This window comes from Limanda limanda, chromosome 19 (genome assembly GCF_963576545.1).
Source record: "Limanda limanda chromosome 19, fLimLim1.1, whole genome shotgun sequence".
Taxonomy (NCBI): domain Eukaryota; kingdom Metazoa; phylum Chordata; class Actinopteri; order Pleuronectiformes; family Pleuronectidae; genus Limanda; species Limanda limanda.
In genome coordinates, this window is record NC_083654.1 from 19,942,650 (window position 1) to 19,965,164 (window position 22,515).

Below are 22,515 nucleotides of genomic sequence, written 5' to 3' on the forward strand. Positions count from 1 at the left end.
TTCGAGTGTCAATCAGGGACGTCACGATCACCGATTGGCCACATTTACCGACGTCATCGTCACGGGGTCTGCGGCGAGGCGGGGACAAAGAAAGAAGATGGCCGCCAGTGTTTGAGCTCCAGCTATGGCTCTTTCTTCTTCTCCTCCTCCAGGTTATTAAAGTGAAGGTAAACGCTGCGCTGCGTCTAAACGTTATAAATGCATTTGTCTACGTAGCAGCGATGCGCAGAGTATCGCTAAAAGGCTGCTAGCCTGCCCAGCAGTGGCTAGTGTGTGTTAGCATGCTAGCAAGGCTAAGTAAACAAGGCAGGAGTTTCTGGTACAAGAAGAGTTTCAGGTGATGTTTCTCATGTGCAAGTTAACACAGGATCCTCAACAGAATGAAATGTGTTGGAGGAGAAGAAACTGCTCAGCTCTGCAGTGCAACAGTTCAATTACAATAAATACAAGGTAGAAAGAGCTTTATATAAACAAGTCCAATTCATAAATCATATATATATATCAGGTCATAAACCATATTGATATTATATATATCATTTCATACAATAATATTGTCTTTTGCACACTGTCTACATATTCTTAGACTCATAGTATATTATATTATCTATGGTATAGTCAAATACTTATATTTATACCTCTACTATATATCCTATATTATATCATACTCTCTGTATATTCTTTGTTTATATAAGTCTATACACATTTTTTATACATGTGCTGTTATAATTATAATTATTATTATATTACTATTATTGTTGTTATTATATATACTGTTGCTGCCATTATTACTATATACTGCTATTATATTGGTATAATTACTATCATATATAAATATGTATTATATTATATAATATACTATATATACTGTACTATTTTTATATACTGTCTAACAATAACATTACCATCATATCATCAGTACTATTACCATCATCTTGACACTGCACCTTATCTACCTATTTATCTTGTGTTTCTGTTTTTTTATTCTTCTACCTCACTATTTTTTATTTTATTTTATTTTATTTTATTTTATTTTATTTTATTTTATTTTATTTTATTTTATTTTATTTTATTTTATTCAAGTATACCGGCTGCTATGACAACTTAATTTCCCTTCGGGGATGAATAAAGTAATCTATCCCTCTATCTAAGAGCAGATATATCTCCACAGCTACAGGGTTTTAATAAAGAAATCAAACGTGCACACAGACGTAACTAAAGTATGTTTGAGGGCAATAGGAAATACAACAAAATAAAAATCATTAGGCTATAACACCTCCTTAAAATCTGTCCGTAAATGTTTTTAATAAATTTGACCTATAAGTTTAATAAAAAGGTGCAGGAAATGATCAAATCTATGTTCAACTGAAATTGGAATGGGATTTTTCTAATCGTTACATTCATTATGCTACCCAGTCACTGCTGTCTATCCAGGTCCAGGTTTTATGATCTATCAGTTATATTATTTACAATGATTTACTAATATAAATCAGCATGTGGTTAAAATAATTCACTAATATCTTAGTAGAACCCATTGTGGACCATATGCTTTTCTCTGAAGAACTATGTTCTCAGCAGATTCCCTGTCATTGCCCAAACCTAATCTATTATTTTCGCAAACCTTTGCAGCTGTCATGGAGGAGCAGGAAACCCCCCCAGAGAAAGATGCTGTGGAACACATACTTGCTCGTAAAGATAAATCCTCGCTGAGCCATCGATTCATAGACCACTTTAAAGGTTTGTGGTCCAATTCTGATATTATCCTCTGCATTGATATGATGCCTACGACCAAGTTAATAAATAATATCAAATAAATAGAATTATCAAAGTTTTTTTAGATGTACCAGCGTTTAAACAGTATTTGTGTCGACTAATATGTTCTCGTTTAAGATCTTTTGTGTTTTCGTTTTATTGTTGCTTTTTTTTTAGGGAAAGGACTCGTCAGCCGCAAAACCATCGAACCTTCCGAGTTTGTTGTTGAATATTGTGGGAAAATTTCCTATCATAAAGGGAGAGGGCGCAGGAAGAAATATGGTGAAAACAATTACTTGTATGAGTTTTCATGGAAAGGACTCAACTGGTGGTAAGTTATCTGCTTGTTTTTCATTATAGACATCAAAAGATTATTTTTTTTAGGTTATGTACAATGTTTTACACGTTTTAATGGTTGCAGTTTCATGAAGAGTGTTTTTCTTGCAGCATTGATGCTTCCAGAGAGTATAGGAGCCTCGGAAGATTCGTGAATGATGATCACGTAAATCCCAACTGTGAGATGAAGAACATTGTTTGTGGAGGGAAGCCACACATGTGCCTTTTTGCAGTGAGACAAATATCCCCGGGCGAGGAGATAACCTACAACTATGGGGACTTCCCTTACCCGTGGCGCTCAATGGTAGGTTTATCCTGATGCAGGAGCCTTTTTGTATGATTTTAGAATTACACTCAGGTGGCGATTTATTAGGTACACCTAACGATTTTGCACAGTTCTTAATGTGGATAGATTTTCTTACTTTTGGACAGAGCAAGGCAAACGTTCTAAGGTAAACTTCATATTCATCAGGGTCATCGAAGCAAGAACTAATTCTTTATATAAATATTTTAATGGCACAGTAGATTAACACATGATTTATGTCTGTATACACACATATAAAGTTACGTATAGTATGTATAATATATTTTGCTTGCATCTACAGCTTCAGGACTCAGGAACTTCTGATCCTGAGGAATCGTACTGTGATGATGACGACAAACTTCCTGACACAGGACGAAGCCAAGACAATGACAGGTCTGCCAACAGTCAGTTGGACGTCGGGGACGGTTCACCTCTGACAGAGCTGGATTCTTCTCAAGAGATGATGGAGTCGGTTCCGCTGCGACCAGACGATGCTTCATGCAGCAAGCAGGACGAGTCTGCTGTGATCACTGATGAACACAGCTCGGATGAAGAATACTTACCTGATGACGATATACAGGAGTCCGAAGAGCCAACATTCGCCTGGAAAAATTATTGTTACGTTTGTGGGAAAGGAATGACTAAACTCACTCGTCACTTTTTAAGACATGCTGATGACGAGACTGAGATTGCTGGAGCCTTTGCATTGCCTCTATATTCTAAGGAACGGAAAAGGTTATTTGAGGATTTAAGAAACAGAGGAAATTACAAACATAATCAAGAGGTGTTGAGGAACAACAGTGGAGAGTTAAAACTTAAAAGACGACCGTCGAAAAGGAATGTTAGTGCTAAAGCATTTGGGCTCTGTCAGCATTGTAAAGGCTTGTACAAACGTATTGATCTGTCTAGGCATGTAGAGAGATGCCATTCTAGGACAAGGTCATGCCCTGTAAACAGCACGTCTACGATACCGTTCACACGTGATGTGCAGGATTTCTACAGGTACCTAGAAACGACGTCAGCCTCTGCCATCAAAACCCTGAAGATGTATGAAAACCCACAGGTCTACAATGTACTCTCCAAACTGACGCTTGCACAGGTGACCGTCTTAAACAAAGGTGCACCTGAGGTTTCCAAAATGTCACTGAAGTCATTCCAGGAGCGGCACCACTCCACTCGAGTGTTGTCACAGCACTGCATCAGGATTAATATTGTGAGCAAGAATCGACTAAAAGTTTCTGTTTTGTTGACACCGGAGCTCGTCAGTGCAATCACACTGCTTGTGGACAAGAGACAGAACTGTGGCGTACACAAAGACAACCCTTTCCTGTTTGCAAAGCCCGACCGCACCGATTCAAGCTTCTACAGTGGAGCGTACTGCATCCGGGGTCTCTCAAATCTGTGTGAAGCAAAAAACCCAGAGCACCTCAGGACGGCGCATCTCCACAAGCACATTGCAATAGTGTTCCAGATTCTCAACCTGGAGAACAACGAGCTGGATCACCTGGCGAAGCTGCTGGGTCGTGACATTCGGGCCGACAGGGATTATTTCCGTTTGCCAGAGGCGGCGGTGGAACTGGCAAAAATTGTTGAACTACTTGTGGCAATGGAAAAGGGTTCTCTTGAAAAATTCAAAGGAATCTCTCTGGATGAAATGGAGATTGAGGGTATGGGTCCACTGTAACATACACACGTCTGATCTTCCAGTGTTTCCTTAGTAAAATCAAATGATTTATAAAACCAACAAATGAATATATTATCTTTTTGTTTTTTTTAATTAAGATGAGTTGGAGCCAGATGTGGAGATGTGCAAACCAAAAGACAGCGATACTGAAGAGGACAGCGACGAATCAGATGTTCCACCGCTGCAGAACGGTAAGTCTCTCCAAGACAAGCAGAGAGTCTCACGTTGACCTCGTTGATGCTTTCATTTTTAAAATGTTTGGCAAATTTTTTCCAGAAAATGGGAAACGGCCATGCAGAAAGCGGACTCCTGAGAAAGATGCCCTGGAGCACATAAAGACCCGCAGAGACCAACCCTTCCTACAGGAAATGTTGATTGACACGATCAAAGGTCGGTGAAGCATCTCCTACAGCATCATCTCTGAATATGTTCCAGGGTTCTGGTCTCTCGCCCTTTTTCTTTTACGTGAAGCTGTAATTTGCACTGATGTGTGAATGCGGGAGTGTGTCTGTCTCTGTCTGTCACCCCTGTGATAGGCTGCTGACCAACATTTTGTATAATATATAATAAATAATTTGTTCCACACACTCAAAACACTCACAGGTCCCTCATATGTTACAGTGTGTGTGGGGGGGATTCATGTTTCTGTTTCTGTATAATTGGATTAAACCTGGTTTCTCCTTTTACTCTTGTTTTTCCAGGAAAAGGTGTTTTCACCTGTCAGTCCATCGAACCATCCAGCTTTGTTGTTGAGTATCGGGGGAACATCTCCACTCGCACTGAAACCCGGGGAGAAGAACAGGGCGATACTTTGAACAATTACCTGTTTGACTTTTCGTGGAATGGAACAAACTGGCGGTGAGTTTAGTTCATATGATTTCAGTTCAGAACGATGATTTAAGGATGATTAACTGTGGCTCATTTTAAATAGAAATCGTTTGACAATCGAAATTAAGGACGAATATGAAAACAGTTTAGCCAAATTACTTCAAATTAAGTTTCTAAATTATTTTATTTTTTTTTATGTGCTAACCTGTATGAGTGTAAAATTCTGTATATTCAACAAAAGGATCGTGAGTAGCCTAAATAAAGCAGGTACATTTTGTCGAGTCACAAAATCATCTTCTTTCATTGTGATAGAATGCGTCCATTTTTCATGAAGAGTATTTTTCCTGCAGTGTCGATGCGTCGAAAACCCCCGGAGGGCTCGGGAGACTCGTGAATGACGACCACATCAGTCCCAACTGTGAGATGAAGAAGATTGATTTCGAGGAGAAGCCGCACTTGTGCCTGTTTGCAGTGAAGAAAATACATCGAGGCGAGGAGATAACTTACGACTACGGGGACTCGTCGTACCCCTGGCGCTCGACGGTAGGAGTACTTTCTTCATGAATATATGTAGTACATGTGTTGACATTTATTGCTGAAATGTACACAAATATTTCATTGTTCTCTCCCTTTTCTCTTAAATATTGTTAATATGTTTAATAGAAATATTAGAAAATACTCTGTTTAATGAAGCCCAGCACTCAATCATGACTTTAGACTTGAACAAATTATTATTTGGGATCGGATTAATATGCGGATTATTTTAGCGATGAGATCAATATTTGTTTTGTTTATAGAATGCAAAAATTTGTGTCTCTAAAAGTTCAAAACCCCCAAATATTCAAGTTATTATGCAAAACAAAGAAAGGATCAAATCCTCCATTTTTAGACTGTAAATTGTCGTGTACCCTTCAAACCTATTTGTATGTATATATAACATTGTGGGGAATTTACTTTTTACTTGTTTAACATAAGTACTAGTGTGACTGTTCTTTCCTTATCTACAGAGAACCAGTGAGGATTTGAATTCAACACAAACACACTTGAAAGATGCTGCATCTTCACCGGAGGAGGAAATGGTGGGTTTTGATTGGATTAAAAACAGAATAGCACTCAGCAGAGACTCCTGTGCAAACTGTGAGTAAACTCTGTAGCCAATTCTCCGGATTTTACCCACAGGTCAGGTCTGAAAACATAAAGTAGCTAAACAAGGTTAAAATTGGAGAGAAAATGAGTCTGAAGTCAGAAAACAATGAGCTGATGTTAAAGTATATCTGTTTTTTAGATAAAACCGCAATTATCTGTTTTCAGGTGAAGGACTTTGAAGCCTGTAGCTCCAAAGAATCCTGTGGTGATGACGAGTATGTCCCTGGCCCTGATGAAGAGCCAAGCAGCGATGAATACGACAATGATGTCAAAGAAGATGACGAGAAGAAAAATAATCCATATGTCGTGGAGTTAGATTCTTCTGAACACCAACCCACTGATGATTCCCCCGTCCAGCAGGAGGACGACTCCAATGACCATCCCCCTGAGAGAGAGTCCTTAAGCCTTTCCCCCGCCAACAAAAACTATTGTTACGTTTGCGGGAGACCTCAGTCCAAAATTTCTCGCCATCTTTTGACCCACAGACACGAGGAGGCCGACATCGCTCAAGTGTTTGCACTACGTCGAAATTCCAAAGAACGAAAAAGGCAAATGGACAATCTAAGAAAAAGAGGAAATTACAAACATAATCAGGAGGTGTTGAAGACTTGCCGTGGAGAACTGAAAGTGGCGAAAAGACCTAAAGCGTCCCTTACAAAAAGTAACTTGTTTGCCTCCTGTCTATACTGTAAAGGCATGTATTGTCGTAAGGAAATGTGGCGTCATGTGCGAATGTGCTCAAACAAGTTATTTAAGAGTGCAATAGGTCCCAAGACCAAAATTTTATCTTTGGTTGCTACCACAGTTAAAACTGAGCCGAGAGAAATGACCTCATATGTGAGGGACGTTTTAAATGACCTGAATAACGATGAGATTTCATCTGCGGTGCGGGAGGATTGTCACTTGCTGCGCCTGGCACAGTGTATGTGCTTCACAAATAAAACGAAAAAACAATCAGCGTACATTAGACAGAGGCTGAGGGAAATGGGAAGGCTCCTGTTAAGGTTACGGAAAAAGGAGATTAGTTGCTTTGAAGATGCTGTCAAGCCTGAAAACTTCAGCAAAGTGGTGGAAGCCGTCAAGGAGCTCAGTGGTTTCAGGGAAGAGACGCAGTCTTGTGACAGACCATCTTTGCCACACAAATTGGGGGAGACGCTCAAGAAGATTGGGGACATAAGTTACGCTGTAGCTTTGAAAGAGGATGCTGACAAAGAGACAATACACAGAGCAGAGACATTTATGAGGCTGTGTGCCGAAGTATGGGGCCCCCGATCAAAATCCTTTATAAATAAACCATCGGCCATACTGTTCACCCAGGACATGCAGCTTTTATACCAGTGCATTGAGAAGACGGCAGCGTCTGCAGTCCAGAGCCTGACGATGTACGAGAGCCCCCCTGTCTACAACGCACTTCTCAGAGTGACACTTGCACAAGTGGTGATCTTGAATGCAAACGTGTTCAGAAAAGTGCCACGAATAACGCTGAAGTCATTCCAGGAGAGGGACGACGCTGAGCTTCACACAGACGCCTCTGTTGGCCGGTCACAGCTCGAAGAGATTCTCTGCAAGCGCTTTGTGACGATCAATGTGATGAGCAAGGCTGAAAGAAAGGGTCACGATAAAGAAATTGCTGTTATGTTGACGCCAGAACTGCTGAGCGCAATAACACTGCTGGTGAGCAAGAGAGAAGCGTGTGGTGTACATGCACTAAATCCCTTCTTATTCGCTAGACCTGTCGCCATACGCACAAGCTCCTACCAGGGGCAAACATGCATCAGGCTCTTTGTGGCCAGGTGTGGTGCGAAGAACCTCGAGACACAAAGGCCCGCGTTTCGGAAGCACATGGTAAGAACCTACCAGATCCTGAGCCTCACAAACGATGAGCTTGATCAACTAGCCAAGCTGCTGGGCCGCGACATTCACACCGACCGGGACTATTATCAGAAGCCAGAGGCGGCGGGAGACATCGCGAAAATATCAGTGCTCCTCTCAGAAAGGGAGAACGGATCTGCTGAGAGATTTGAAGGAAAATCCTTTGAGGACATTGAGATTCCAGGTATGTGCCCAGTTCAAAACCTAAATGAGTCCTGTTGAGCTATTTAATACGCAGAAGTTCAGTTTACAGTCACTAGATAACTGTGTTATTGTTTTTATATTGACTGAATGTGTCTGTCTCCCCTTTGAAGATGAACTGCAGCCGGATTTGAAGGAGTGCGATTCTGACAACAGTGACGCCAACGATGACTGTGAAGACGCAGAAAGTTCAGGTCTGTCAAGAGGTCTGTCGAGAAAACCTCAAACGCTCCTGCTCATCTCTCGTCAGTGTTCTACCAGATCTCAGTGGACACATTGCACATTACGCATATCATCTTTCCAACAATGAGTCACATGCGCAGCCTCCAACAAGAGTATTAGAGTTCATAAACTGAGTTCAAACCAATTAACACTTGGCTAAGATGTTAAAACTATAGAGATATGTATGTGTGTGTGAAAGTGTAAATCACAAGTGAGAAATATCTCAAAATCTTTATCATATAATGTATAAAAGAAAATTCGTAGAGACAAAGACTGACATGTTCATGTCTCCAGCAGCATGGAAATGATTTAGTAAATAAAAAGCAAATGGTGAAGAGGTTAAGTGTTTATACTCCCCTCACATAGTGTCCCGGTCCCATCTTTGTCTTTTCATCTCTACAGACTCGTCACCTCCAAAAAGAGTTTCCTCCTCGAAGAAACGCGGACGACCCAAGAGGAAGAAGAGTGAAAGTGAAGAGTCTGTGCAAGATGAAGAGGAAGATGATGAGGGGAACGCAGAGGGTGATGACCAGTCGGAGGAGGAGGGGCCCGGGAAGTGTGCCGAGGATGCAACAAACCTTTCTTTTAGTGATGATGAGGACATGAACGTGGACTTCGATATGGACGAAGACACCGATGAGGACGTCAGAAATGACAACCGGGACCGAGACGTTGGATCAGATGGATCAGCAGCAATGCCTGTGAGGACACAAGTCACAGGACGCAGGGAGCAGGACAAGGAAGTCAGTGATAATAAGGTAGAGCGCTCACCACAGAAGAACTCCACTGACACGGACCCTGAAGAGACCATGGACGTCGATGCAGAGGAAACAGACAAAAGGACGGGGGGAGAAGGAGCTGACGACAGGGAAGTGGATACAAGTGGTTCCTCAGCCGCCTTAAACACAGGTAAACAAATCTAGTGTTGACAATGAGAATACATTACAGTGACAAAGCATTTTAACTGTGTAACAACACATGTTTTTACTTTATTTATAGAAAAGAAGAAAAGGTTATTAGCTCAAATGAATGGGATGAAGAAAGTGAAGGTGTTAATCAGAAAACTGGACATTGTAAGTATCCGATTTGAAGATATTTTGTATTTGTAATATCAGATATATCCTGATAGAAAGGGTACAAATCCTGCTACCTGCTGCAACTCTTTACAGTTACTGTTAAGTTCGTACGTATTTCTGGATATATTGGGTTTTGTTTAGGCTCCAATAACAGACAAAGAGGTCAATAAGATCACATTAAAGCACTTCCGTCTCCTCAACTGGTCTTTTTCTTTGTCCGAGAAGAATTTGCAGAATCCAGTCCACATTTCAAAGTTACCATCTGTGTTTAAGAAGTGGCTGAAGAAAGATCAGCCGCTCCAGGACGACGACAAAGAGCCGGAAACATCTACCAGTTCCACAGAGGCCAAAAATCAGCCCACAACTGAAGAGGTGGGAGTAGACACAGCTCCAGAGTTTAAAGGCCTAATTTAAAAAACCAACCATGAAATGACTTATCGCTTTGAGATAGAATGGAATGTAGAATCCGATCATTTGCATTTAATTATACAAAACATGCTCATCAAATCTGTGGTCTTCCCTGTCAGGCCACGCACATGACGTGCTCCCACTGTGAGAAGATCATGATGAAGGGACAAACCGCTTACCAGAAGAAGGGATTCACACACGTCTTCTGTTCTAAAAGCTGCCTATTCGAGAAGTTCCCCGTCAACAAGCCCGACACCAAGACCTGTCACTCCTGTCACAAGTGAGTTGGGGGAAAAACATCATGTTGTTGGATCAGTGTTCCTGTTGAAGGATTGTAATATTAAAACATACACACTACAAGAGTAGAAACTAATGTTGCATCACACACGACAGGATATTAGTTAGAAGATTATTCCTCCAGTGGCAGCGATTTCCTTCAAAGTAAAGTCAAGTTGAGATACAGGAGAACCTCTCAACGTGTGACCCTGATTATCTCATCATATCCTTCTATGAAAACTCAAATGTTGATCAAAATCTCCCCCCCCCGGTTCTGTCAGGATGATAACGCAGCCTCTGGACCTCGTCATGGCCGTAGTCGACGCTCAAGGGACTATGAAGGACTTCTGCACTCTGACCTGCCTGTGCCTTTTCAAGTCCAAACACGTGCGTGCCCAAACACCAAAGTCCCTCTGCAGCATGTGCAACAAGTCCTGCACTGTAAGGATACGCAGATCTCTGACTTGCTCCACTTTAAAATCTAAAAACATCTGCTCCTTTTGGGTGTAAAGTCCTTGTTGTGCTCACCGCTCCTTCGTTATCTCCCACAGGCCACGTGTGAGTTGTCTTTATCGCAGGCTGTCCACAAGTTTTGCCACAAATCCTGTTTGGACGGTTTCTGCCGGGACAACATGCCGACCTGTGACCACTGCAGCTCCCACTGCCAGAAGCAGCCGCTGATGGTGGAGCTGGAGGAAGACGGCACGAAGACCATCTGCAGTGCGGAATGTCTCACAGAATTTAAAGAGGTGCAACAACATCACAATCCGAACATCACTTGTTCCAGCCTGGTTTCCTACGACAATAAAATCACCATCTTCATATTTTTACTATTGATCAGACAAAACCTTCTTTTTTAAAAAGGTGTTCTTCTGACGTTTAATCCACCAAGCGATCAATCAGAAATGTTCGTCCAAACGCTCGCTAATCCGAAGCTGTTTCCCTTTTGTGTTTCCACAGAAAACCGAAACCCCCCAACCCTGCTCCATGTGCCTCACGTCTCAGCAGATGTCCGACATGGTCAACTACAAAAGCATCGAGGGCACGGTGAAGCTCTTCTGCAATCGCGGCTGTATGGTTTCATACCAACTGAAGCCTGCAGCTCAAGGTAGTGAACACACGCTTTCTCTCACGTCTCCTCCTCATCTGTCCTTTGCTGTGTTGGAAGGAAGATTAAACCTGAGGTCTCACCCCAGCAGTGTTTCCTTTACTGGAGACACTTCATTTCAATTCCCTCTATTTGGCATTTTGTATACAATATATAAACATTTTGTTGATGATTTTAAACACGGTCATGTTGTCGTTAGTACTTGTGCTGGTTCTCATTAATGTATTTGCCAACAACCATAACTTGTGATTAATGTTGATAAGGTAAAACTGCTTTTTAATGATATAAAACACATCCTTATAGAAGTGATAGTTGTTGACAAATACTGAATAAAGGATGTTTAAATATAAACACACAGTACTTGTATATAATTCCATTATAACAATCACATGTTTCTGTTTTTTCCCTTCAGAAAATAAACGCAAAGCTTGGTTGAAAAAAAAGAAAAAAAGCCAACAGACCCACTGTAAACCAAATACTGTGAGTATCAGAATCAGAATCCTTTTATTTGCCAAGTTTATTTGCACATACAGGAAATTGCCTTGGTGTGGTTGGTGCAGTGTTCATAAAACAACAATCAGACATAAAACAACAAAATAAATGGTTCATACTGAATAATGGATGTTTAAATATATACACAAAATACTTGTATACTTTGTATATAAGTATTGTGTGTAAATATACACACAATACTTATTTTCTGCAAGATTGAAATCAACAACACACAAGCAGTTATCATATTTGTGTATATGTAGCATTTAACCATAACTGTGCGTCATCCCACAGGACGATGTGAGCGTTGTCTCCTCTGTGGACGGAGCCGCCGCCTCTCAAGCTGCTGAGGAACCGACGCTCATCACGAGGCTGCTCATCAACGCCGCCTCGTGTGTCTCCTGTCGCAGCTGTGAGCAGATGATGATGAAGGGCCAAACAGTTTATCATCTGAAGAGCGCGTCGGACGTGTTCTGTTCTGCCTCCTGCTTCACTCAACTGAATCCACACATCAAAGTCGCCAGCAAACACTGCCACAACTGCTTTCAGTAAGTCCAGGATCCTCCACTATTTTTATTTTCTCATTAAGCCCAATGTTTCATGGGTATTTAACAATAAAGGTCATTGGATCGTATCAAACCTCCTGCTCCCACTGACTGTGAATCTTGTCTCCACCTTGTTGAACCTTGTTTCCTCAGGGTGATACTTCAGCCTCTAAAAGTCATCCTGGCTCCAGTGGGCGATGTAGGGACGATGAAGGAGCTGTGCAGCGAGACCTGCCTCGCGTCCGTCACTTCCAGGATGAGCACGGCCGTCCTGAAGACACAACCGCGAGTCGATTACCACCAAATCCACAACCCGACTGCGCCTCCATGTGACGTCTGCGCCTCCGCCTGCACCGACGACCAGTTCCTGCTGAAGATGGAGGAAAGCAGAGTCTGCAGTAAAGAATGTCTGGTCAACTTCAAAGAGGTGCATAATCGTCGTCTCATCATTTCTGCAAGAAGAGTTTTACACTTTCTGACACATTTCAAGGTGTCAAGGTTAAAAAAATCATCGGAAGTCATCGCTAATTTCGAGAACTGTTAATCTTACTGGTTTGTGATGAAATTGTGTGTTCAGGCGTTTAGGTTAAATGTATATTTGTATATTAAATCACACAGTAAAACTCCAGTAATAAAGATCCGTTTGAATATTTGATAACAGACACAACATTTATACCGTACACCAACCGTGTTCTGTTTTTATAACAATATCAGAAAGTCAAGACGCCTCAGGTCTGCCCCATGTGTCAGACCTCTCATCACCTGTCAGACATGGTTGAGGACAAAGACCAGGACGGCAGGTTGGACTTCTTCTGCAGCAACAGATGTTTGGTGGTGTACAAGGCGCAGTTTCTTACCAAGTCAGGTAATTCAATTAATTTAAACGACAAACTTTTCTTTCCCTCGTGTTTCTGTGTTACACAGAAACAGCTGCCTCTTGTTGTCAAAGGAAACTCTCCTTCTGCTCTATAGATCCTCATTTATTTGAACCCCATTTGAACCTTGTCTTTATAGCAAAGACCAGCTCGTCATCTGAGGAGCACCATATTAAGGATGTGACGCCAAAAGACGTGAAACCAAAGACGGACTTTGTGAGTTTCTGATCTAGATTCAGAGTTAGAATAATCACTTCACGCAAACCTGTCTATTCTAGATGTTACACAACTAATCCAACTCTTTTTTTTTCCCTGCTTCTCGTCAAGATAAAAGAGGAGCTGGTCGACGAGGGGTACAACCAGAATCTGCCTCCCGGCGTCGCCACAGAACACATCAAGGATGAGCCAAGCGGGACCAAGGTAGGAAAACACATCACAGTTCATCAGAGGCTGAAAGAAAAGGAAGCAGAACAAATGTATTTGCCGGTTTACAGCACTATAAGTCTGTGAGGTATGAGAAAGTATTCATTACATTTGTCAGCAGGTTCCATCAGAGTCCCCGTGAATCATCTTCCTTCTGTTTGTGACAGGACTTGCAGATCGATCCTGTTTTCTTCCTGACGACAGACTCTCCTCCGTCAGTAGACACCGCTCTCTGCCACGTGGATTTGAAACTGTCTTGCCTCAGCTGCAAGAAGACGCTGATGGACGGAGAGACCGTTTACCAAAGGAAGGACCATGCGGACGTCTTCTGCTCCACTGCCTGCATCTTAACGTTTTACCAAATGAGACCAGTGAGGAAGACCTGCCAGTTCTGCCTCGAGTGAGTCACACGCTTTCTGCTCATTGCTTGTGTTTTCACATTGTTCTTTCAGCTTTGGCTTGGAGAATTTCAAGGAATTCTCAAAAATGTATCTGCAATAATTTTGAGAGTTAGCTAATTGGTTAAATCATTTATTAAGACGAAATTCAAAATTCTCAAACTCTAGGATATGGCTTTCCTGCTCTGTTTTATTTCGTAGTCAACTGAAAGCCTTGTGGACTTCTTGGACAAAACAGGATTTGAATTTCTTATTTTTCAGCTCTTGGAAAATGTTATTGTGATTATTGTTTACTAGCGTCTGACTTGTTATAGGTTTAGTTAGTTGTTGCACTTGTCTGATTCTGATTTATTACAAACGTTGTGATCATTGGCTTTAAAAACAGTTACTTCAGGCTGTCCTGTTGGCCTGTAGATGTCACCTCAGAGTAATGTTTTAAAAATGCGACTACCTCCACTGACAGTTAAGTCGTCCCCAGCGTCCTTCAGCCCGATTTAGCAGCATCTAATCACTGTGTGTACATTCTAACTGACTTCATCCTGCTTCCTTCTCCCAGGGAGGTAAGAGAGTCGCAGGACGTCCTCCAGTTCCCGGTGGAGCCTGAAGGGACATTAAAGGACTTCTGCAGCCAGGCCTGTCTGTCCTCCTTCAACTACGAGAAAATCGTGTCCACAAAAATACCCATCGTGCCTCTCGCATCACATTCCCAATGCAGCATGTGCGGCAGATACTGCATTGTAAGAGATTTCAGAGGATAAAATGATGTTTATTGTAATAGTGCTGATTGTAAAGGACAATAAATGATGGCTGACTGACTGTCTGTTGTTTTTCCTCCTGCAGAGCAAGCATGAGATCATAAAGCAGGGCCTGGTTCACAAGATCTGCAGCGAGCCGTGTTTTTTCCGTTTCTGCAACTTGAACAATCTGTCGCTCTGTCAGAACTGTCACTGCCGCTGCAACACACTACTCATCCTCAAGATGAAGGAGGGCAACAAAAAACTTTGCACTGCAGCGTGTGTGGCCCAAGTAAAAAAGGTAGGAAAAGGTTGTGCACGTGTCGGTCAAAGAATACGTTTGTAAAGGTGTATTAATACTTGTTATTCGCTTGTAGCAGCATCTGGTTTGGTTTTTGTTCTGGTTAAATTCTACGTGAGGTTTAAAAAACCCACCTGCAGTATTGGAAATGCAGAACATTGATGTGTTATTTAAAAATTGCTCACGATGAGGTGATGATGGATGGGATTTTATATTCTCTCTCTTCTTTTGCAGACAATCCGAACATGGCAGCCGTGTGTCATGTGCCAGTCTTCCTGTCCGGCATCAGACATGGTGGAGACCATAACCGGAGAAAACGTGGTGGAGCTCTTCTGCACCAACAGCTGTGTGATGGCAGCAAAGATCCAGGCTGCCAGTGCGTCAGGTACTGGACGTTCTCAGTTAATATATCTGCTCTTTGCCTTTTCCCTCCTTTTCTCGTTATTCTCTCTCTCCACTGGGAAGTTCCAGCTCTCAGTGAACAAAACGACTCATTTTTTGTTTATGTGAGATTTAAGATAATGAAGGTTCAACTTTAATTGTCAAGAGACCTTAAAGCTCGATGCTGTGGATTTCCTTAAATTCTCCAAATGAAGGTGGATGATATTGAACTGCTTTTAGATGCTGTCGTCATTATCTGAGAAAAAAAACATTTGAGACAAAACATGTCTCAAACTAAAGAAACATGTTAGGGTTAGTGTTTGATCAAAACTTATTATAAAGCAGAAGGTGACTGCGTATATACTCTGCGGTTGTATATTTGTGATATGGAACCAACTGGATCCCTGAATCCTTCTGTGTGTATTCATTCCCCTTATCTCACGCTTACACATATTATTCTCTTTCCCTGCTTCTTCCCAGACGCTCCACTGAACTGTGATAGCTGTGGGAGGAACACGCTACCCGCCTGCCACCTCGCCATGCCAGCCGCCACCATCAGAAACTTCTGCACTCTCGCCTGTGCCATGACCTTCAAGGTAAAACAGTCTGTAGATTTCACAAAGCTCATATTTGCAGAGAGGATTATGTAAAGATTTTTTTTAACTCTTAATGATCTCATACATTTTATGTTACACTGGCAGTGGAGGGACGTGTTCATCTTTTCATTTTACTTTCTGTACCACAGGAGACGCAGAAAGACACAAGTGCTTCCTCTCACCTCTCAGGAGCCTCGGATCTAACCAACAGTGACTTCCTCAAACCACCAGAGAACCTGCTGTGTGCCCAGTGTCGACGCATCATAAAGATTTCACCCAAAGTTGTCCAGCAAAAGGTGCGTTGTAATCTGAGCACATCACTATATTTTCTTCTCTCTAACTTTATTTGAGAGGTCAGGGATTTCAGTTTTAGAAACCAAAGGTATTAATTTCACATTCTGTGCTTGTGCTTAAATGTCATGTGCACCAGTTTGAGCTGATATCTATGGAACAAACTCACGTTTTCCTTCTCACTGTATTGTTCTGACAACTCTTGAAAGCTTCGAGACGGTAACATACATTGTGACACATGTGTGAACATTAAATACTGTGTATCTGTGTGTGCTTATAGGGAAAAATGACTTTCGTGTGCAGCCTGGCCTGTTCTCAAGAGTTCAAGAGGGTCACGAACATCATGACAACGTGTGAATACTGTAGAACTGAAGGCATCGCCAAGGACGCGAAGAGAATCGACAGCAAAGACTGCTTCTTCTGCAGTGATGGTGAGGAGACAGATTCACTATTTACTTCCCAGGTCTGAAGTTAACTTTATGTCAATGAGCCAAATGAAGACTCTTCTCTCTCTCTCTCTCTCTCTCTCTCCTCTCAGGCTGCAAGATTCTCTTAGGTCATGAGCTGGAGAGGAAGTGGGGGAAGCACTGTTACTCGTGTGCTTACTGCCGCTCCTGCTCCAGGACAGTGTTGACGGCAAATTACGCAGGAAAAACAGAGGAGTTCTGCTCTGAGGTCTGCATGTCAAAATACAACATGCTCTACTGCTGCGTAAGTTGAGCTGGACACGTATTTTATATACACATTTTGTTCTCCTCGTCTGAATTTGACAAATGCATTCTACTGACGACTCTTTAACGCTCTGCTTTCTGTCAGTATGCCAAGTGCGACACCTGCAGTCATAAAGGGAAACTGCGAGAGAGCCTTTCCATGCTGGGGGAGGTCAAACACTTCTGTGACCTCAGATGTGTCCTTCACTTCTGCAACAAAATGCTCCAGGTGTTCAACACAGGTTTGTTACTGTTATAATATGATATTGGTCGACATGTTTGATCTTGTTTGTGTCTGAATATGTGGTTCTCTTGGATACAGAATAAAAGCTGGAGCAGTTCAATATGATCATGATAATCAGATTCATCAGTAACATCCCCTCTTCTCTTTTCTAGATTCCTCCTCTCCTGAGTCGTCAGGTGCAGCAGCGTCCTCGCCCATCATCACCAGCGTTATCTCACTTTCGAGTCAAAACAAAACCTTATCCAGCACTACACAACCTGGTATTTATACAAACACATGTACACAACATCAAGACAAAAATACACAAATATGTAGTGATGAATATGATACAGACCTGACTTTAATTATGAGGCAGTCAATATAAATGTCATAAATTTAACACTAACATCACATCCTGACTCTTTTTATGCTTCTAGCTTCTTCCTCCCCTGAATCTTCACGTGCGGCAGAATCCTCCCCGGTCATCACCAACGTCGTCTCACTTGCGAGTCATCTGGCTCACAGGAACAATACCTCCTCCAGCACTACACAACATGGTACTCATACAAACACACACAACCGCACAGACACAAAAGACTCCAGGTTTCACCTACGTGGACAAACAGCGTCTGACTCTGTCATTTCTCTACAGAATCTGTCCCTGAAATTCAAACGAAGGTCGTCGGACATGTAAGTTCACTCCGAAAGTCAAGTCCTCCACATTGTTCATCATCAGAGTCGTGCACATTGAGTTACAAGCTTAATAATAATAACAACCTGATGTTGAAGATGGAAATGATGAGGATGTAATTTGGCTGTTGTTCAGGCCAGTGTTCAAACCGCTCCCAGGGAACTGAAGAACAAGTCTGTGCTCTGCTCCCCGTTGGTCCACAACAAAGGCGTCTCATGTACGACAGTGACTGTGGACGCAGAAGCACAAACAGGTGAAATACACTTTCAAGTTTGTTTCTTTCCTTTTCAGCCAAATACACTTCTTCAGCTTCACCCTGCACTGATGTGTTTGGTTTGGGACAAATACATACGACTTCGCGGATAATATGAAATGAAATATACACACATGCTTTATTCCAATTAAAGATCTTTGAATTTGTTTGTTTTTTCCTTTCTCTCTTGTGTGAAGACATCTTTCTACCTAAGGTCATAGTGCTGCCTCTCCCAGTGCCGGCCTACGTTCCACTACCAATGAACATGTACAGCCAGTTCACACCACAGCCTGTGGGTCTACCGGTACCGGTGCGTAAAACTCTTTTTCCGTCTGTTTCACAGACCTTTATTAGGTTTCTTATGAAGTTTGTCTTTCTCAAACCTTGCCCTTTGACAGCTGCCAGTGCCCATCTTCCTCCCTGTGGCGCTGGACCGTCCTGCTCCAGCGATGAAAGAGAGAGTCGAGCCTCCTGAGGCAGAACTCCACCTCAGGTCTGAGACGGGGACCCAGCAGGACGGCGATAGTGAGAGAGAGAACGGGCTGAGGGCTGAAGAGCTGACCCCTGTAGACGAAAAACAAGAAACTCAGGACCTAAACGGTAAGATTGGGATATTTATAAATACCAGTAGTACACATATTTATAGTAATAAATAAAAAACTACTCCAGATTTCTACTCTCTCAATGGAACCAGAACATTCAAACTCTGTGCAACATTTATCTGTAACATTATTTTCAGAAGACACCAGTAGCTTCGACGATGATTTGGATACAAACAATCTGGGTAGTTTCAACCTCCAGGAGCACTCGTTCACTGACGTCAGCCTTTGGTCGCTCGGTCAACAACACACTCCGGCTCCTCCTCCGATCAGAGAGGAACCTGCGAGCTCTGCACCTGCTCCTCCACCGTCACAGCCAACGCTCCAGAGCAAAGCCCACAACAAGAACGAGGTGAGAAACCCCCTGAGAGACGGACAGAGCAGTTTAGATGCAGTGGTCTCATCTCTCTGTTCTGTAAACCTGCCTCTCCTCTCTGTCCAAGGGTCCTAAGTTGCCCCGGTTGTGTAAGGTCACCAAAGAGGAGACGTTTCAAAGAGACTTGTCTAAACTCGTGTCGAGGAAACCGCACAAACAAAAGAGTCAGTGTGGGATCGATGCCTGGAAGAGATGGATTCAGGGGAGGAAGTCACAAACCAACCTGGATCCTGTTTCCTGTATGTTGTTCTGTCTCTTATTTTTGAAACCATGTGATTTTCAGTTCACATTTTGGTGTTTGATGCATTAATAATGTGTTTTTTTTAACTAAAATGTCCTTTAAATGTTGACTGGACAGAACAAGCTATTGATAGATGTCACTATTGAACTACTGAAACATTGAAGAAAGTAATTGATCATAAATCAATCACTGACTGTCTCATCCACTCAGACCAGGAGAACGTTCTTCTCTGTTCTGCGGCTGAACTGAGCGACGGCCTCTGTTGCTTCGTCAATGAGGTGAAACGAGATGATGGAGAGCCGCACCCCCCCGACAGTCTGTTCTACCTCTGCCTCAGCATTCAACAGGTCAGATGAGTGAGACAGTACACAAACATAAAGGGGCCTCATACTATCGTGAGAAATACTATAACATCACATGGAGAGAATAGAGAGGTTTGTCCTATTTTAAGAATAAGTAAGTGTTTTTCATATGTATAGTATTTGTGATATTGTGAAGAAAGGGCAGAAGCTAATGTTGTGCAATAATGCATTAAACGTGATACCATAAAATGGTGTTCCTTTCAGCATTCAATAAATTTGGTTACCAAAATAAAATATTGAATATGAATATTAAATAATACCTTTAATTGATTTAAGTTACCTCAGGGCACCACCCTTCAAAGGAAGGGGGAAAGAGTCAATTTATGGATTAAGTCTCATAAAAGTACTAACAAAATTGGAATTCTGATTAACAATTAAATTTATAACTATAACCAAAATTACCATATAGATAGTTAGATAAGTTGAAGGATATGGAATTCTTCACAGTGTAGTGGTTGGCAAAATTCATGAATTTTGAACAATGAAAAAACATTTGTGAAAGACAAACATTTATTATGAAGATAATAAAGTATAAAAACACAAATTACTAACAGTGTACTTAATATATAAAGATGTATATGTGAGTATGTGTGTGTGTGTCTGTGTGAGTGAGCGTGCTTCCAAAATGGCGGTTGGCCACTTCGAAGATAACTGCCCCCCTCTTTGGAATGTTTACGACAAGAGGCATGCAAGGAAAGACTGAAGAGCATAACTAACATTAACTTTCAAATAAATTGTAACCAATATCACCACAACACAAAACAAACTTATAAACATCACAAGGAATCTGATAAACAGTCTTTGCTAAGCCTAGTATAATTATTAAGCCCAGTGGCGTTACCCGTCCATGGAAAGGGAAAAAAAGTTTCTGTGCGGTTCGAGGTTCTGTGAAGTCGTCTTGCTGCCTTTGCAGTTTCACTGTTCAGGACCTTGTGTCACTGCTTGAAGGTTGGTAGAGCCTGGATTTGGAGGAGGTTTCCCTCGCTCGGTGAGTGGAAAGCTGCACCTCTTGCGCAGACAGAGAGGTGGCTCCTCTCGGAGCGTCGCATTGAAATAGGAATCGTAGAGAGGAAGAAGAGGGGGAGACCTGGCCTTATATGGGCTTGGTGACCTCATGGGTCCCAGAGTGACCAATAGTGGATGACTTGTGTCTCCGGTCGGATTTCACACCTCTGTGTGACATTGAGGCACCCTGGGAGACTGAGTTCTGGAGGCTCTGGTTTTCTCCAGAACAAAGGACACGCGGCCTTAGGCTTTGACTACGAATGTAGGCCGAACTGAAGTTCACAAATACTAGGTCCAAACACTAACTAGAGCCAAACAGTCAGAACCTTTCTTCAAGATCCATGAATTTTTCTCTGTGAAATCAGTGAAAATTTTAAATATGTCTCTTAATCAAAGAAAGTCCTGGATCCACTTCTTTGTCCAGATCTGAGTCATAAGAGATCTTCCTTGGTCAATGTCTCATCCTTCCAAGTTTTGTGAAAACATAAGACAAGAAAAACACAAAATCTACACAATCCATCTACCATTTGTTTTGCTCCATGGTTCTGTTTTGTCGTTTGTCAGTTTCTGTTTGAGAACGATCGCATGGAGAACATATTCAGTGACGTGATCTACAGCAAGTTCAACACTGAGTTCAACAAAATCCTCCAACATCTCAAACCCTCAGTCACAGACGCTGGTGAGTTAACGTCCAGGTCTTTAACTTTTATTTTCTGTCTCGGATAAACTCGGATCTGCTCAGAGATCCTGTTTGTTTTCCCCGGCAGGTTGCATCCAGTCCTGCGTGGAGGAGGAGTTTCTTTGGGACTGTAAACAGTTGGGGGCGTACTCCCCCATCGTCCTCCTCAACACTCTGCTCTTCTTCTGCTGCAAGTACTTTGGCTTCACCACGGTGGAGCAGCACCGCCAGCTGTCCTTCACCCAGCTCACCTGCTGCACCAGAACCAACCTGGACCACACCCGGACCACTTCCCTTCGCTTCTACCCGCCCACATCCACGACTGAAGCTCAGCCAGGTACCAACACGACTGTGAAGATACAACAGTGATGAAGAAGATCAGATCTCATTACCTCCTCTTGTGTTTGATTTTTCATGATTGTCTGACGCAGACCGGGTTCCCGCTAAAAAACGTAAGAAAGATAACGTGGAGAATGTCCTGGAGATGATGGAGAACACGGAGAACCCGCTCCACTGCCCGGTCAGACTCTATGAGTTCTACCTCTCCAAGTGGTGAGTGTCTGACTCGCACTTTAAGTTGAGGACGCCTGAGCAGTTCAAATGTAACTACCTGTCTGAAATGTAAACGTCTTCCTCTGCTTCCTTTCAGCCCTGAGACGGTGAAGCAGTGCAGCGACCGGTTATTTCTTCGGCCAGATCGCTGCTGTGTTCCCAGCAGCCCCCACTGGTTCGACTCTACCCCACTGGATGGCGAAACCATGGAGGCCATGCTCGCTCGAACCCTCACAGTCCGAGAGCTGCAGGACAGAAGGTTGCAAACTTCGGCCCAACGGACAACAGACGACACCACGTCCACATGTTCTTGTTCTAGTTGTTAAAGACATTCTTTCTGATAGAAACTGTGAAGAAGAGACATCTTCATCAAGACATCCGGTTCTGACGCAGTTAACTTCTCTTCAGTCGCTGCACATTCATGTTTTATTGTTTGTTTCCTTTCAGTCGGTTGAATGTCAACACTTTCAGTTGTGACCTGAGATCTGCGTCATTCTATTTGGAATAAAGAAGAAAGTTTAGAAAAGTTATGTTTGATTTTCCTTCCCATCTCTCCGGATAGAGAAAGACTTGGATCT

At 42.4% G+C, this 22,515-nt stretch overlaps 1 protein-coding gene across 1 annotated transcript; it reads left to right on the top strand.

Annotated features, from left to right (window-relative positions):
• Window positions 1–99: 99 nt before the first annotated feature.
• LOC133025555 (uncharacterized) lies at window positions 100–22,441 on the top strand. The gene is made up of 47 exons (XM_061092245.1): window positions 100–167; window positions 1,627–1,734; window positions 1,927–2,080; window positions 2,197–2,389; window positions 2,691–4,056; window positions 4,172–4,264; window positions 4,350–4,463; window positions 4,775–4,931; window positions 5,252–5,444; window positions 5,909–5,980; window positions 6,213–8,103; window positions 8,234–8,314; window positions 8,745–9,251; window positions 9,342–9,415; window positions 9,644–9,790; window positions 9,946–10,106; window positions 10,384–10,543; window positions 10,654–10,851; window positions 11,063–11,210; window positions 11,623–11,690; window positions 11,997–12,250; window positions 12,401–12,674; window positions 12,962–13,112; window positions 13,262–13,338; window positions 13,450–13,542; window positions 13,713–13,945; window positions 14,500–14,680; window positions 14,784–14,978; window positions 15,213–15,363; window positions 15,840–15,955; window positions 16,105–16,251; window positions 16,527–16,677; window positions 16,785–16,957; window positions 17,063–17,198; window positions 17,353–17,460; window positions 17,617–17,736; window positions 17,832–17,869; window positions 18,006–18,123; window positions 18,321–18,433; window positions 18,522–18,723; window positions 18,863–19,074; window positions 19,166–19,337; window positions 19,550–19,686; window positions 21,271–21,385; window positions 21,474–21,722; window positions 21,817–21,937; window positions 22,035–22,441. Exons 2-47 carry the CDS (start codon window positions 1,632–1,634, stop codon window positions 22,261–22,263), a joined length of 10,146 nt encoding a protein of 3,381 aa, XP_060948228.1. The 5' UTR covers window positions 100–167; window positions 1,627–1,631; the 3' UTR covers window positions 22,264–22,441.
• Window positions 22,442–22,515: the final 74 nt, after the last annotated feature.